Below are 14,471 nucleotides of genomic sequence, written 5' to 3' on the forward strand. Positions count from 1 at the left end.
TGTATGCTTGTGGATGTGTGAGGGCAGGGAAAAGTAAGGTCCAGAACAAACACTGAAATGTTATCGAAGAGCCATGTCTGACTCTAACTCTTCCACCCAGATGCTGACTTCCAGACATATGTTGGATATAAAGATTTTACAGTCGTTTTTGTGGCTTGTTGAATCAGAAATCTTTTTAAAAGTAACTATCGTTGGTCTGCTTAATAAAAGGAAAACCATTCTGGGCAGCATGGAACTCGGCCATATTTCTAATGAAAACAATGTTTTCGTGTTGGCTGGAAAGACTGTTAGCATCTGGAACTCCAAAGCATACCGTATGACCGAAAAGAAGAAACTTTGTGACAAAGAAAGATGGTGGACAAACTGAAACACTAATGCTACTGCTACAGCTACTACTAATATTAGCAACACTTCATAATTAGAAGGCAATTCCAACTTTTCAAAGCACTTTCTCCAGTTGTTATCCAATTTTTTTCTTCATGGCAACCCTGTAAGCTAAGTAGGACAGATGTTGGATCCCTCTGACTCCCAGATCCTCAAAGAACTTCAGGACAGAGAAGGAAAAGACTTGCCTGGGATCACACGACTCAGTAATTGTAGCATCACAACTAAATTCTAGATGTCCTGTGTTTGTTCCAGAAACTGGACCGCAAGATTAGAGCTTAGAAGGACAGTTGTGTGAGAAGCTTGTCTTTGGCAGAGGAGGTTTTGTCTTTGGCATTTGCCCGGCTCAAAGCCGGCTGTCCTCATTCAAAGAGGACTGGAATCGTGAGCCCACAGGGCATCAGATCCCCGGACAGCTCACAGGAATCTGAGGGGCTTTCGAGAGCATTAGTGTTAGGGACTTCCCTGGAGGTTCAGTGGTTAAGACTCTGGGCTTCCAATGCAGGGGTGTGGGTTTGACGCCTGGTCAGAGAACTATATTTCACATGCCCTGTGGCACAGCTAGAAACTTTTTTTTAAGAAGAACATAAATGTTACAGGTTTTGGAGAAGTGACTGCGCTGTTAAGATCCTCAGGGTACTACTGCTGCTGCTGCTGCTGCTAAGTCGCTTCAGTCGTGTCCGACTCTGTGCGATCCCATAGACGGCAGCCCACCAGGCTCCCCCGTCCCTGGGATTCTCCAGGCAAGAACACTGGAGTGGGTTGCCATTTCCTTCTCCAATGCCTGAAAGTGAAAAGTGAAAGTGAGGTCGCTCAGTTGTGTCCGACTCTGACTCTTAGCGACCCCATGGACTGCAGCCTACCAGGCTCCTCCATCCATGGGAGTTTCCAGATAAGAGTACTGGAGTCAGGTGCCATTGCCTTCTCCCAGGATCCAATTCCTGCAGCTTCTGCTCAGCATCTAATAGTGAAACCAAGAAAGGAGATAGGATTGAAGCTTGACCCCAGGGGCTGGTGCTTCTAGTTGGGATCTCTAGACGAAAGAGGTGCTTCTTTTCGCCTTTTGCTGCAACATTTGCATCTCTGTCCTGCCTCTCCAGTAGCTCCCATCCAGCACACCAAAGACATCAGGCAAGTGAGATGTGTATTGAGAGGCATGGTGAGGTGAGGTAGCCAGAGTACTGGCTGATCACCAGCCTGTAACAAGCGTGCCAGGTGGCAAAGGTCACAGGGAAGCCCAGGAGAGCTGGTGTTTGGGAGTGGGAATTCTTTTCTCTTCTTTGGTCTCATAATTGAATTTGCTGCTAGAAGTTATATTTCTCATACAATTCTTAAATGATATTTTTGTTTCACTGGAAGAGAGGGGATGTTGTTTGGGCGGTAGAACCAGGGTAGGTGTTGGCAGGAGAGAGAAAGGGAACAGCTGATTTCTGTCTGGTGAGAAAGAAGTGCCAGCCCCTGGGGTCTAGCTGACAGCATCCCATGGTGGGGGCCCTGAGGAGGAATATTTAAGCTTCATTCACTGTCCAAATGTCACAGCCTCTTCCAACTTTTTGTCAGCCCTTGGGGCCAGAGGTTACCTGCACTGCAGGGGCCACTCATTTCACCATCGGCTCCAGAGGTGGAGCCCCCAGGAGTGAAATCCCCTCCTCTGATTAATACTGACCCAGCCCAGAGTCCCGGGTGAAAACATCCTCCACCATGGTCCTTAGAGGATGAGACAAGCCAAGATGCCCCTGACACTCAGAGTGAGTCTCCACTGAGAAGCCAAGCTGGGGCACCACCTGTCTAAAGAGACCGTGGGCTCCCTGGACCCCTTGGGCCCTCACCCTTCTAAACAACCTGGTCAGCTTTCTGTGCCTCTATGCTGAGCCTCATGCATGACGGATCACTGAATGTAGCTGCAGGCTGGCCGCTTAACAGGTGATGCTGCTGGTTTGCTGGACTTTGCATCCCGTCACCTCACTATTTATGAGGGTCTGGGGAATGAAAACTGTGTCACCTCCGAGAACTGAAATCCTGGAGGAATCAGTGGGTGGAGGGACAGTAAATAAGATGTGAAGCCCTATTGGGTCTATTTGGGTTAGAAAAGTTTGCTGGAAGAAAGGCAGGAGGGCCTCAGGCTTCTCAGTGTCCAAGGCCAAGTCACTTTAGCTGACTTTTGAGCCCATTTGAGGAATAGGTGGGTGCCTGCCAGCCTGGGAAAGGAACGTTTTCCCAGCCCCTCAGTGGGTCTGTGGCTGACATTGATCTCCAGGGAAGATGCCTGTCAGTTTGGAACTTCCTACCCTAAAATTAGCGAATAGCTGTGGTAAGGTTTCTGCCACACCTTTCCAAGAACAACGTCAGGGGCTTCCCTTTGGCAGTTAGGGGAAGCCCTCCCTTGCTCGAGGGGTCGCAGCACACTTTAGAAAGAGACCAGAGTAGTTGGGGCTGGGAGGATGTTTTTCACATGGAAGAAAGTCTATAGTGGACAATTTTCCTTCAACCTCTGCAGAGCAGCTTGAGTTGCAACAGCTCTGCTGAAAAATTATATGGCCTTTTGCTTCAAGGACTTTGATTTTGTTGATTTTTCCTCTTTCCTGTCAACCTCGGCGCTGTTACCATAGTGGGTTTATATATATATATATAGGCTGTCTAGAGAATGTTAAATACAGTAGCCCTTGGTATAGAAGGCCTTGTGACTTTCCCTGTGGCCTGAGCCATAGGTATATATTCTGTCTGAAAATAAGCAAACACTGTGTAGAGCATCAGCAGAATTGCTTTGTTGTCAGCAGAGGGGGAGATGCCGTGAGGCCCAAAGCATCGTCACCCCTGTTGTGAAAACACGCCTGCTGCCTGGTGTGGGGACATCCATGTGCCCAACAGACAGACCTCTGTGTTGTGTAAGTACTGTCCAGGATCTGAGTCTGTTTGTTATCCAAGGCATATAAAAGGGAAATCAAACATTCTTTCGTATCATTATAAGCCCTGTGCAAACACAGCCCGTGGACAAAGCCGTTTGCCGGGCCCATAACAAGGAGCTGTTTGTGCTGACCACCCGTCATTAGCGGTTGGAGCAGGGCTGAGCCGACTGTGCTGTTATGTGGACTGTGGGGATTTCTGCCCTCCTGAGCCAGCACTGGACAGGTGTCATGGGACAGAGGTCGCCCTTTGGAGGTTCAATCAGAGCACCCATCGGGAGCCTTCAGCAAATGCCACGTCTCACAGGCTCAGAGCTATGAAGTAACCTGACTGAGCTGTCACACCCAGCCGCAGGAAGGCAAATGATCATTTAGTCGGATTGCCTTTGTGCCAAGGGATTAAGTAACCACAAATGCCAGGGTCCAGACTCACTCAGGGTCTGCCTGCCTCTGATGCAACCAAAGCAAAAGCCTGAGCTTAGGATTAAAGATCTTCCTCTCACTCCCCTGAACGGCCCAGACATAACCCTGTAGGTTCTGTAGGGCCATTTCTTCACCAAAAGGATTTTGATCAATTAAACCCAGAGTGGCCTGTCTGTTCCTCTGGTTATCCAAGTTCACTCTAGTCGACTTGTTCCGTCTGCTAAAGCTATGCTGTCCAGTACAGGAGGCACACGCCGGATGTGGCTACTGAGCCCTGGGAATGAGGCTAGTCTGAATGGTGAGGCACACCTTGGGTTTTTAAAATGCGGTATTCCCCCAGAAGTGAAATATCTCATTAATATTATGCTGATTACTGTTCATAATATTTTAGCTACATTGGGTCCTATTCAATATATTATTAAAATTAGTGTCACCTGTTTCTTTTCACTTCGTACTAGAAGGCGTAAGAATCCCATTGGCAGCTCGCGTTGTTTGCATTGGACAGCGCTGGGCTAGTGCCTGAATGAAGTTTAGGTTTATAGCGCCATCTGCTGGTGTATCCAAAGCAGATGCTCAGGTTAAGCAGGAGCTCAGCCCCTGAGCTGGGAAACACTGTCTTGGCCAAGCAACACTCAACCTTCTACTTCCAGAAGCTTCTGGACAGGCCCAGAGCTGACTCCTGAAGTCTCTGCCTCATAGAGAGTCCTGAAGGGGGTAGTGGCAGACTGCTGAAAGGTGCCGGTCTGTGTTCTCTGTCTTGTGGATGCTGAGGAAGCTTGAGAGAACATTGGTTCTCTGCTAAATGCTAAAGAAGCATTAGGACTCTAAAGCATCTCTATAATGCCTAGTGTTCTTTCTTTGGAGGATGTTCACCTTTTCCTTGATTTGCAAGAATTTGAAAGTGAGACTCTTGCTGAAAACAGTGTCTGCATTAATTATTTGTTGCTGTGTAACAAATCCTCCCAGGACTTCCCAGGTGACACTAGTGGTAAAGAACCTGCCTGCGAATGCAGGAGATGTAAGAGATGTAGGTTCGAGCCCTGGGTGGGGAAGAACCCCTGGAGGAGGGCATGGCGACCCTCTCCAGTATCCTTGCCAGGAGAATCCCACGGACAGAGAAGCCTGGTGGTCTGTGGTCCATAGGGTCGAAGAGTTGGACACAGCTGAAGAGACTTGGCACACACCCATGCAACAAATCACCCCAAAACTTTGTAGCTTCAAACAATGAAGCTTCAAACAATTGTTTAACATCTCTCATTGTTTCTGTGGGTCTGGAATTGAGAAGTGGCCGATCTGAGCATGCTTGGCTCAGAGTATCTCATGGGGTTTAAGTCAGATGTTGGCAGGAGGCAACCCCTGGAGGTTTGCCTGGGCTGGAGGATCCTCATCCAAGGTGGCTCATTCATGGGACTGATGAGGTGATTCTGGCTGTTGTCTGGAGACCTCAGTTCCTCTCTACCTGGGCTTCTCCACAAGGTGTCCTAAAGAGAGCCTTTTATTTCTAATCAAATGCTGTCGCTGATCTGTCAGGAGGTACTGGTCCACAGCCTGGAGGTTGGCCCTGGTCTAAGAGGCCTAAGATACTGTACAGCTTTTGTGATGTCCCGTCAGAAGTTACATGGATTACTCCCACTTCATTGTATTGGTCAAAAGGCAAGAACATGCATTCCACCTTTTGACAGGGGAAGGTCAGCATCACATTGTAAAAGAAAATGTGAGAGCGTGGGCCATTTTATTTTCCAAAAATCCATAGTGCCTCATGGGTATATAATAGCACTGTGCAGCTAAAAAACATGCCCCATTTTGCAGATGAGGAAACTGAGGCTCAGAAAAGTATGGTGACCTGCCTGAGGTCTCATGTCTGGCAGGAAGGACTAAAAGCCAGTTCTAACTCCTAGGTCACAATGATATAGCCTCGCCAGGTTCTCTCCCTATGTCTGTCTCCCTTACTCTGCTGTAACTGCAAATCACACCGACTGTTTCATCTTTCCAGCATCTCCAAGGTGTACAGGGCTCTCTTAATTCAAGGGTTTTAGATGATTCTTCAGATGATGTCTGTCTATAAATTGTTACTTCACTGAGTTGAGGCTCAGTGGAAGTGGGTTTCAACTAATTGTAGAGCCCTGCTTACAAAAGTGCTGTGTTCATGGCAGTGTATACATTTTCCATTGTTTCCATGCTGTTTGCTTCTAAGATCTCAGGAATGATAACCACATCATAATATGTGTGTGTTCACATTCTGTTTGACTATCTGAATATTTCATCTTATTTGTATTTGAAACAGGAAAGAATCATCACTGCTTGCTTCAGTCGTTCTCATAGTACTTGGTCATCATTAAAAAGGAGCTTTTACCATTTTTTGATGTTCCACTCGCCAGAATGAAAACTATAAAATGCAGCTGCCGTAATCATGTTCTGTTATTCTTGGTTGCAGGTCAAACTTCCATTTCCTGTCGATCAAATCACAGACCTTCCAAGGAATGACTTCCAGATGATGATCAAGATGCACAAGCTGACGTCAGAGCAGTTAGAGTTCATTCACGACGTCCGCCGGCGCAGCAAAAACCGCATCGCTGCCCAGCGCTGCCGCAAGAGGAAGCTGGACTGTATTCAGAACTTAGAATGTGAAATCCGCAAACTGGTGAGTCAGCCCGCCCTGTGTTGTCAGCAACCTGGAGTGACCACGACTGATACCGACTTTGAGTAGCAAAGGCCAGACAGGCAAAGAGAAAGGCCACCATTCAGGGACATTCGCATTGATTTTTAAAGGAATTCTTAACAAAAAATAATAGCTTTACATGTGTAATATATGTGTGTTTGTGCGGCTGTGTGATTGTGTGTCAGTATTTTATATCTTAGCCATTTGTATAGATCACAGGGGCAGTCGTCCCTGGGTGTGCTCAAACCACCAACCTTCCCTGGTGGCTCAGCTGGTAAAGAATCTTCCTGCAATGCATTCGATCCCTGTGTTGGGAACATCACCTGCAGAAGGGAAAGGCTACCCACTCCAGTATTCTGGCCTGGAGAATGCCACGGACTGTATAGTCCATGGGGTCGCAAAGAGTCGGACAACATTGAGTGACTTTCACTTTCACATTCGTATAGAGCTGATATTTTTTTTTGAAGTCTAATTGATTTACAGTGTTGTGTTAGCTTCTTTTGTACAGCAAGGTGACTCAGTTATATGCATATGCTTTTTCATATTCTTTTCCATTATGGTTTGTCATAGGATATTGAATGTAGTTCCCTGTGCCATATACTAGGACCTTGTTGTTCATCCATCCTATGTATAATAGCTTGCCTCTGCTAATCTGAAACTACCATTCCTTCCCTCCCATAGAGATAATTATTCTTCTTTTCCATTCAACGTGAGTCGAGAGCTAACATTTATTGCTGCATATGTGGACCAGGTATTATTCTGGTCTCTTTCAGTAGATGTCCCATGTAAACCTCACATCAGCCCTATGATTAAAGTACTACTTTATCTCCATTCACAGAGGAGGAAACCAGAGTGCAGAGAGGGTTGGTAACTCCCCACCATGTGATGGAGCTTGAATGCAAGTCTGGTTGTCTGAGCCCAGATCTTGTTGTTGCACTGCTTTCTCCTGCCTCCCATGGAGGTGTAGGTTAGGGGCAGGACGCCAGCCTGCCACCAGGGGCCCCTCAGCCGCCTGATCTCCTGAAGCCCTTCAGCAGCGCGGGGGTCCTGAATTCTGCACTTCTGCCTCAGAGTGGTTGTCACCTCTTCCTGTGCCTGGGAGTCTTTTGTCTCTGGGACTGTTCTCTGATCTTCCAAGCCTCCCCCTCACTCAGTAGTCTACATTCCCTTCTGGATCAGCAACCTTAAGCTACAGGAGGTAAATCCAATGGCCTCTGGTTCCTGACTGTACCCTTGAAGGCAGTCAGTACAGCCTCATTCAGCTCATCCTTCCTGATGGCCCAATCCTAGAAATTCACCCCAGGTGCCATGTCTGTGGCATCCTGAAGAAGAGGGAGGCCACGTACTGTGGTCAAGACCTGAGTTTGAGTCCTCAGGCTATACATGACACTCCTTTGCCTCATGGTAAGCCAGTGTCCTATGAGAACCTAAGGGCAAGATAAGACATTTGAGAGTTCAGGTTGAGTTCAGCTCAGTCACTCAGTCGTGTCCGACTCTTCGCGACCCCATGGACTGCAGTATGCCAGGCTTCCTTGTGCATCACCAACTCCTGGAGCTTACTCAAACTCATGTCCATTGAGTTGGTGATGCCATCCAGCCATCTTAGCCTCTGTCATTCCCTTCTCCTCCCACCTTCAATCTTTCCCAGCATCAGAGTCTTTTCCAGTGAGTCAGTTCTTCGCATCAGGTGGCCAAAGTGTTGGAGTTTCAGCTTCAGCCTCAGTCCTTCCAAGGAATATTCAGGACTGATTTCCTTGACGATGGACTGGTTGGATCTGCTTGCAGTCCAAGGGACTCTCAAGAGTCTTCTCCAACACCACAGTTCAAAAGCATCAATTCTTCAGCACTCGGCTTTCTTTATGGTCCAGCTCTCACATCCATACATGACTGCTGGAAAAAAAAATAGCTTTGACTAGACAGACCTTTGTCAGCAAAGTAACATCTCTGCTTTTTAATATGCTGTCTAGGTTTGTCATAACTTTTCTTCCAAGGAGTAAACATCTTTTAATTTCATGGCTGCTGTCACCATCTGCAGTGATTTTGGAGCCCCCCAAATAAAAAGTCTCTCCATTTCCATTGTTTCCCCATCTATTCCCCATGAAGTGATGGGACCAGATGCCATGATCTTAGCTTTCTGAATGTTGAGTTTTAAGCCAGCTTTTTCACTCTTCTCTTCCACTTTCATCAAGAGGCTCTTTAGTTCTTCTTCGCTTTCTGCCGTAAGTGTGGCATCATCTGCATATCTGAGGTTATTGATATTTCTCCCGGCAATCTTGATTCCAGCTTGTGCTTCATCTACTCCAGCATTTCTCGTGATGTACTCTGCATATAAGTTAAATAAGCAGGGTGACAATATACAGCCTTGACGTACTCCTTTTCCTATTTGGAACCAGTCTGTTGTTCCATGTCCAGTTCTAACTGTTGCTTCCTGACCTGGATATAGGTTTCTCAAGGGGCAGGTCAGGTGCTCCGGAATTCCCATCTCTTTCAGAATTTTCCACACTTTACTGTGTTTAGCATAGTCTATAAAGCAGAAATAGATGTTTTTCTGGAACTCTCTTGCTTTTTCCATGATCCAGTGGCTGTTGGCAATTTGATCTCTGGTTCCTCTGCCTTTTCTAAAACCAGCTTGAACACTAGCATGTGAGATGAGTGCAATTGTGCGATAGTTTGAGCGTTCTTTGGCATTGCCTTTCTTTGGAATTGGAATGAAAACTGACCTTTTCCAGTCCTGTGGCCATGGCTGAGTTTTCCAAATTTGCTGGCATATTGAGTGAAACACTTTCACAGCATCATCTTTGAGGATTTGAAATAGCTCAATTGGAATTCCATCACCTCCACTAGCTTTGTTCGTAGTGATGCTTCCTAAGGCCCACTTGAGAAACTTTGAATAAATGTTACTTGTTGTCTGGACTTGTGGAGACAGTGGGGGAAAGAGAGGGTGGGATGAGCCAAGAGAGTAGCACTTCCTTATCTCCACTACCATGTGTGAAATAGACAGCTAGTGGGAGGCCGCTGTACAGCACAGGGGGCTCAGCTCAGTGCTCTGTGACACCTACAGGGGTAAGAAGGGAGTGGGGGGCAGGAATGAGGCTAAAAGGAGGGGATATATGTATAGGTATAGCTGATTCACATTGCTATGCAGCAGAAACTAATACAGGATTGTAAAGCAATTTAAAAATTGAAGAAAATTTATTTTAATGTTACCCGTTCTCAAGATAGTCCTGGATGTCATGTTTTGTTTTCTTTTTAATCTAATTAACACCCACCAAGCAGGGAAGATGTACCCATGTTCAGCAGTTCCCATCACCTACACAATAAAGGCCAGGTTCCTCAACAAGATGCACTGTGCTATCTGTGACTCAATCTGCCCCTCTAGTGTCACCTTCCACTCCCTTCCTGGAACTGGACCCCCAATAAAATCTAACTGGGTGCACTTCCCCCAGCCCCATCTCCTGCCGTTTGCACCTCTGTGTTCCTGCCTCGGCTGTGTCTCCTATACCTGGGACAGTCCTCGACTGTTTTCTTATCTGTGTCTTTTGTTCCTCAAGAGTCAGGTTACTGTCTCCTCCTAGAAGCCCCTTTCCTGAGTCTTTGGTGAGGCTGAGTCTCTGTCCTCGGAGCCCTTTCTGACTTCATACTTATCACGTTAGTCTTGCATTATCTGTGTAGCGGTCTGTCTCCTCAATCCCGGCCCTAGACTGTAGATTCCTCATGACAAGGGCAGTCTTGACAATCTCTGAGTCTCCAGTGCAAGCCCACTGAAGCCTCTCAAGAAATGTCTGTTGCCCTAAAATGTATCGGAAATTGTGACTGAGTCCTGGGATTGAAAATTCCTTCTTTTTTAAAATTTTTCTTTAATGTTGTTCTACCAACAACAACGAGGCTTCCCAGGTGGCGCTAGTGGTAAAGAACCCTCCTGCCAATGCAGGAAATGTCAGAAATCCAGATTCCATTCCTGCGCTGGAAAGATCCCCTGGAGGAGGGCATGGCAACCCACTCCAGTATTCTTGCCTGGAGAATCCCATGGGCAGAGGGGCCTGGAGGGCTACAATCCATGGGGTCCCAAAGAGTTGGACACAACTGAGCTACTGAGCACATACATGTAACAACAGCAACAAAAATGTTTAATTTAAGCTGACGTCAGGAAGCCAGATACTGCTGCTGGTGAGTGTGGGTCTTCTGGAAGCCTTCTTGGCTTAGCTGGGTACTCAGGCGAGGCTGGGCCTGCTGGGGATAAGCCATTGAGCCTTAAGCATATGCCTATGGTAATTCTGGCCCTGTGCTCTTTTCCAGGTACAGGAATAAATCTAATCACCCATATTTGAGAAATGCCTGATTTTTTGTAATTGGCTCTCTTCTCTGTGTACTTGTGTTGTATTGAACAAATTGAAAAAGACTAAGCCACACACCCAGCAGAAACTTAGAGCTCTGTGCTGATATTGCTCATCTGAAACCGGAGGGCATCTCCTAGTTCTCCCCTTGCCTTTTTGGAAACCCCTTGAATAATGTGCTACATTCCCCTTGGAATGCGAGTATCACGTGCTCATCCACAGTACACCTGTGACTTAAAGCATCTTGCTGTTAACCAAGGCCTGGATTTGTATGGCCTTTCCTGCAGAGAGCCAACACACTGCCACAGGGAGCATTTCATATTCTTCCTTCTAGAAAGTGGCCCAGGACATGTTGCAGGTCGGTGGGTGTGGAGGGGTAGGTGACTTGGCCAAGAAGATGTGGCAGAATTGAGACCGCGATCCTTTCCCGGGATGGTGTTGCCTCTCAGTTTGCTGAGTTGCAGGTCCGGGGAAGGAGGTCCAAGTTGCACAGCTACTGGTGTAAGATGTCCTTTCCTCGGGAGCCCTCCGGATGTGTTTTATTCCGTACCTCCACTTCCACCAGCCCCCCCGGGGGGCGGTGTCCACAGGCTGGTCCCGCCCACTCACTCCCACTGGTCTCCCTCATGGCTCTCACTCTGCTTTTGCAAACTCACAAAATGTATTTCTCTCTCGAGTTGCACGTGTACATCTGTTTATTTTTCATCTTTAAAACATGTTTTCTTGATAAATTTATAAATATTTTAGCAGGTGCCCTTTCCCCGTGTAAATCTCTATCTCCAACACACATGCCCACACTACCTGCCAGATTGCATTCATGCTTCAGCACGTGCAGCTCCCATGAAGGAGACCCCATGGTCACATGTTCGCCTCCCTCTCCTCTCGCTGTCTCTTGCTCAATCTCTGGCTATCTCTCTTCCCTCTTCCCTCTCTCTTTCTCATCCTCTCTCATCCACTCCTCAGCCCTCAGCATACCCTCGCAAAGGGTCAGGACTCACTTCACACCCCTTCAAATGTCCTGTTTCTCCATCCATTTCACAGCAGTGCGTCTCAGGGTGATTCCTTATGTTCTGTCCTTACACAGATAATTATGACCACATTCATCTCTCTGATAGGGTGATGAATTTTAGTAACACTAGAGTCTATATGGCATTTTCTCTCAGGAGAACATCTCAGAACCCTGGGCTAGTACACTAAGCTTGTCTTAGCACCTCTGTGGGCACTTTCCATGTCCAGAGAGACTGGGTACTTGAGACTAACTACACAGTCCTCAGTCATCGTAAGAGGACCCGTTGTGTTTAGTCTGTCTGCTGCAAAGGCTAAGAGCGTGCTGATATAGGGTGAACCATAAGGAACTGCAGTGGTTGAATTTTTTTTGCATTTTTTATGTTTTTTTTTTAAATAGACTTGTTTTTTAGAGAAGTTTTAGGTTCACAGAAAAATTGAAGGGAAAATAAGAGTTCCCACCTGCTCCTTCCCTCTGCTCACTCATAGTCTTCTCAGAGTGGTGTGTTTGTTCCAGTGGGTGAGTCTGTATTGATAAATCGCAATCACTCAAACTCCATAATTTACCTTAGGGCTCACTCGATGTTGGATGTTCTGTGGGTTTGGATGAATGTATAATGATACATATTTGCTGTGACGGTGACGTGTTGCATGCCCTAAAAATCCTCTGTGTTTCAGTTACTCTTACCTCCCTCCCCAACCCCTACCCCTGGCAGACAGTGATCTTTTTGTGTCTCTATGCTGCTACTGCTGCTAAGTTGCTTCAGTCGTGTCTGACTCTGTGCGACCCCATAGACAGCAGCCCACCAGGCTCCCCAGTCCCTGGGACTCTCCAGGCAAGAACACTGGGTTGCCATTTCCTCCTCCAGTGCAAAGTGAAAAGAGAAAGTGAAGTCACTCAGTCGTGTCCAACTCTTTGCGACCCCATGGACTGCAGCCTACCAGGCTCCTCCATCCATGGGATTTTCCAGGCAAGAGTACTGGAGTGGGGTGCCATCGCCTTCTCGGTGTGTCTCTATAGTTTTGCCTTTTTACAAAATGTCTTATAGTTGGAATTGGTCAGCTAAATTATTTTTGACCTTCAGAAATCAAACCCTAATATATCTAGGGGAGATTTTCAACTATAAAGTTGGGAACTGAAGAGTTTTCCAGTCGATTCTCTTCAAACCCCAAATACCAGGAAACTGGAACCTTGACTGTCTACAGTTTTCTGGTGGGTGGAGACTTTGCTGGTTGCTTGGCCAGGACTTCCCTGGTGGCTCATCTGATGAAGAATCTACCTGCAGTTGGGGAGACCTGGGTTGGGAAAATCCCCTGGAGAAGGGAACAGCTACCCACTCCAGTATTCTGGTCTGGAGAATTCCATGGACTGTATAGCCCATGGGGCCGCAAAGAGTCAAACAAGACTGAGCAACTTACACTTTCACTTTTTTGGCTAAGCCTCAGAGAAGGATGAAGAGCTGCCACAGGGAAGGTGTCAGGGACGCTGGCACATCTCAGTGGGCTGCTCAGATGGGAGACATGGCAAAAATATGGGTCCTGGCTCCCTGGATAGGGAGCTTTTAAGTTTCTAGATTCTGACCTAGTCATTCATGAATGCATGCGTGCCAAGTTGCTTCGGTCACGTCCAACTCTTTGCAACCCCATGGATTGTAGCCCACCAGGCTCCTCTGTCCATGGGAATTGTCCAGGCAGGAATACTAGAGTGAGTTGCAATGCCCTTCTCCAGGGGATCTTTCTGACATAGGGTTCGAACCTATGTCTCCTGTGGCTCCTGCATTGCAGGCAGATTCTTTACCACTGAGGCACTAGGGAAGCCCCAGTCACTCTTGAGTTACACTCTAATGTAGGATGCAAAAAACTGAAGTAGGAACCCCCCACAGAACATAGGGTCTCAGCTCCTCCCATTCAGGCTGGATCAGGTCTCCTCTTTTTCCTGTCTTATCCAGGTGTGTGAGAAAGAGAAGCTGTTGTCAGAGAGGAATCAGCTGAAAGCATGCATGGGAGAACTGCTGGACAACTTCTCTTGCCTCTCCCAGGAAGTCTGCCGAGACATCCAGAGCCCCGAGCAGATCCAGGCCCTGCATCGGTACTGCCCTGTCCTCAGACCCGTGGGTCTTCCCACAGCCCCCAGTATTAACCCCGCGCCCCTGAGCGTGGAGCAGAACCTTGCCGCCCCTCAGTGCGCGGTGGGGGAAAGTGCACCCTGCTGCTTGGAGCAGGGGGCAGCGGCCCCTGGCCCACCCTGGGCCCCCAGCAACGCCTCAGAGAACTGTACTTCTGCTCGGAGGCTGGAAGGCACTGACCCAGGGACCTTCTCTGAGAGAGGGCCTCCCCTGGAACCCAGGAGCCAAACGGTGACCGTGGACTTCTGCCAGGAAATGACTGATAAGTGTACAACGGATGAACAACCCAGGAAAGATTACGCCCAGTGACGGCCTGCCCCCGAGTTCTCAGCCCTCTCCCACACAGGTGTCCTTGGGTCAGCTTGCAGTGCTGTTCGTCTGTCGTCTGGAAGAACCGAGAAGGAATCTGGTGCACACTACAGCGGTCTTAGCAGCAATACTGTTTCTTAGTATTCTCGCCTCCCTTCAAGCAGGAGCGACATATAGTTACCTTCACAATGGTGCTACCCCTTGTTCAGGCAAGGAAAGACGACAGTGGCAACGCTGTCTGTCTGTGGGTTCATTTCAGTCTTTACAGGGATAGACTATAACACCTCTAGGACCCAACCACGGATTTCTTTTCTCAGTGGCCCATGTC

At 47.7% G+C, this 14,471-nt stretch overlaps 1 protein-coding gene across 2 annotated transcripts in view; it reads left to right on the forward strand.

Annotated features, from left to right (window-relative positions):
- BACH2 (BTB domain and CNC homolog 2) overlaps window positions 1-14,471 on the forward strand; it is a 383,072-nt gene extending 368,601 nt beyond the window's left edge. For both annotated transcript variants that reach the window (XM_052645752.1, XM_052645751.1), the window contains 2 exons: window positions 6,145-6,351; window positions 13,658-14,471. In XM_052645752.1, the coding sequence (XP_052501712.1) occupies window positions 6,145-6,351; window positions 13,658-14,143 (693 nt within the window). In that variant the 3' untranslated portion in view covers window positions 14,144-14,471. The remainder of the gene's footprint in view (window positions 1-6,144; window positions 6,352-13,657) is intronic.

Source organism: Budorcas taxicolor, chromosome 9 (assembly GCF_023091745.1).
Source record: "Budorcas taxicolor isolate Tak-1 chromosome 9, Takin1.1, whole genome shotgun sequence".
Taxonomy (NCBI): Eukaryota; Metazoa; Chordata; class Mammalia; order Artiodactyla; family Bovidae; genus Budorcas; species Budorcas taxicolor.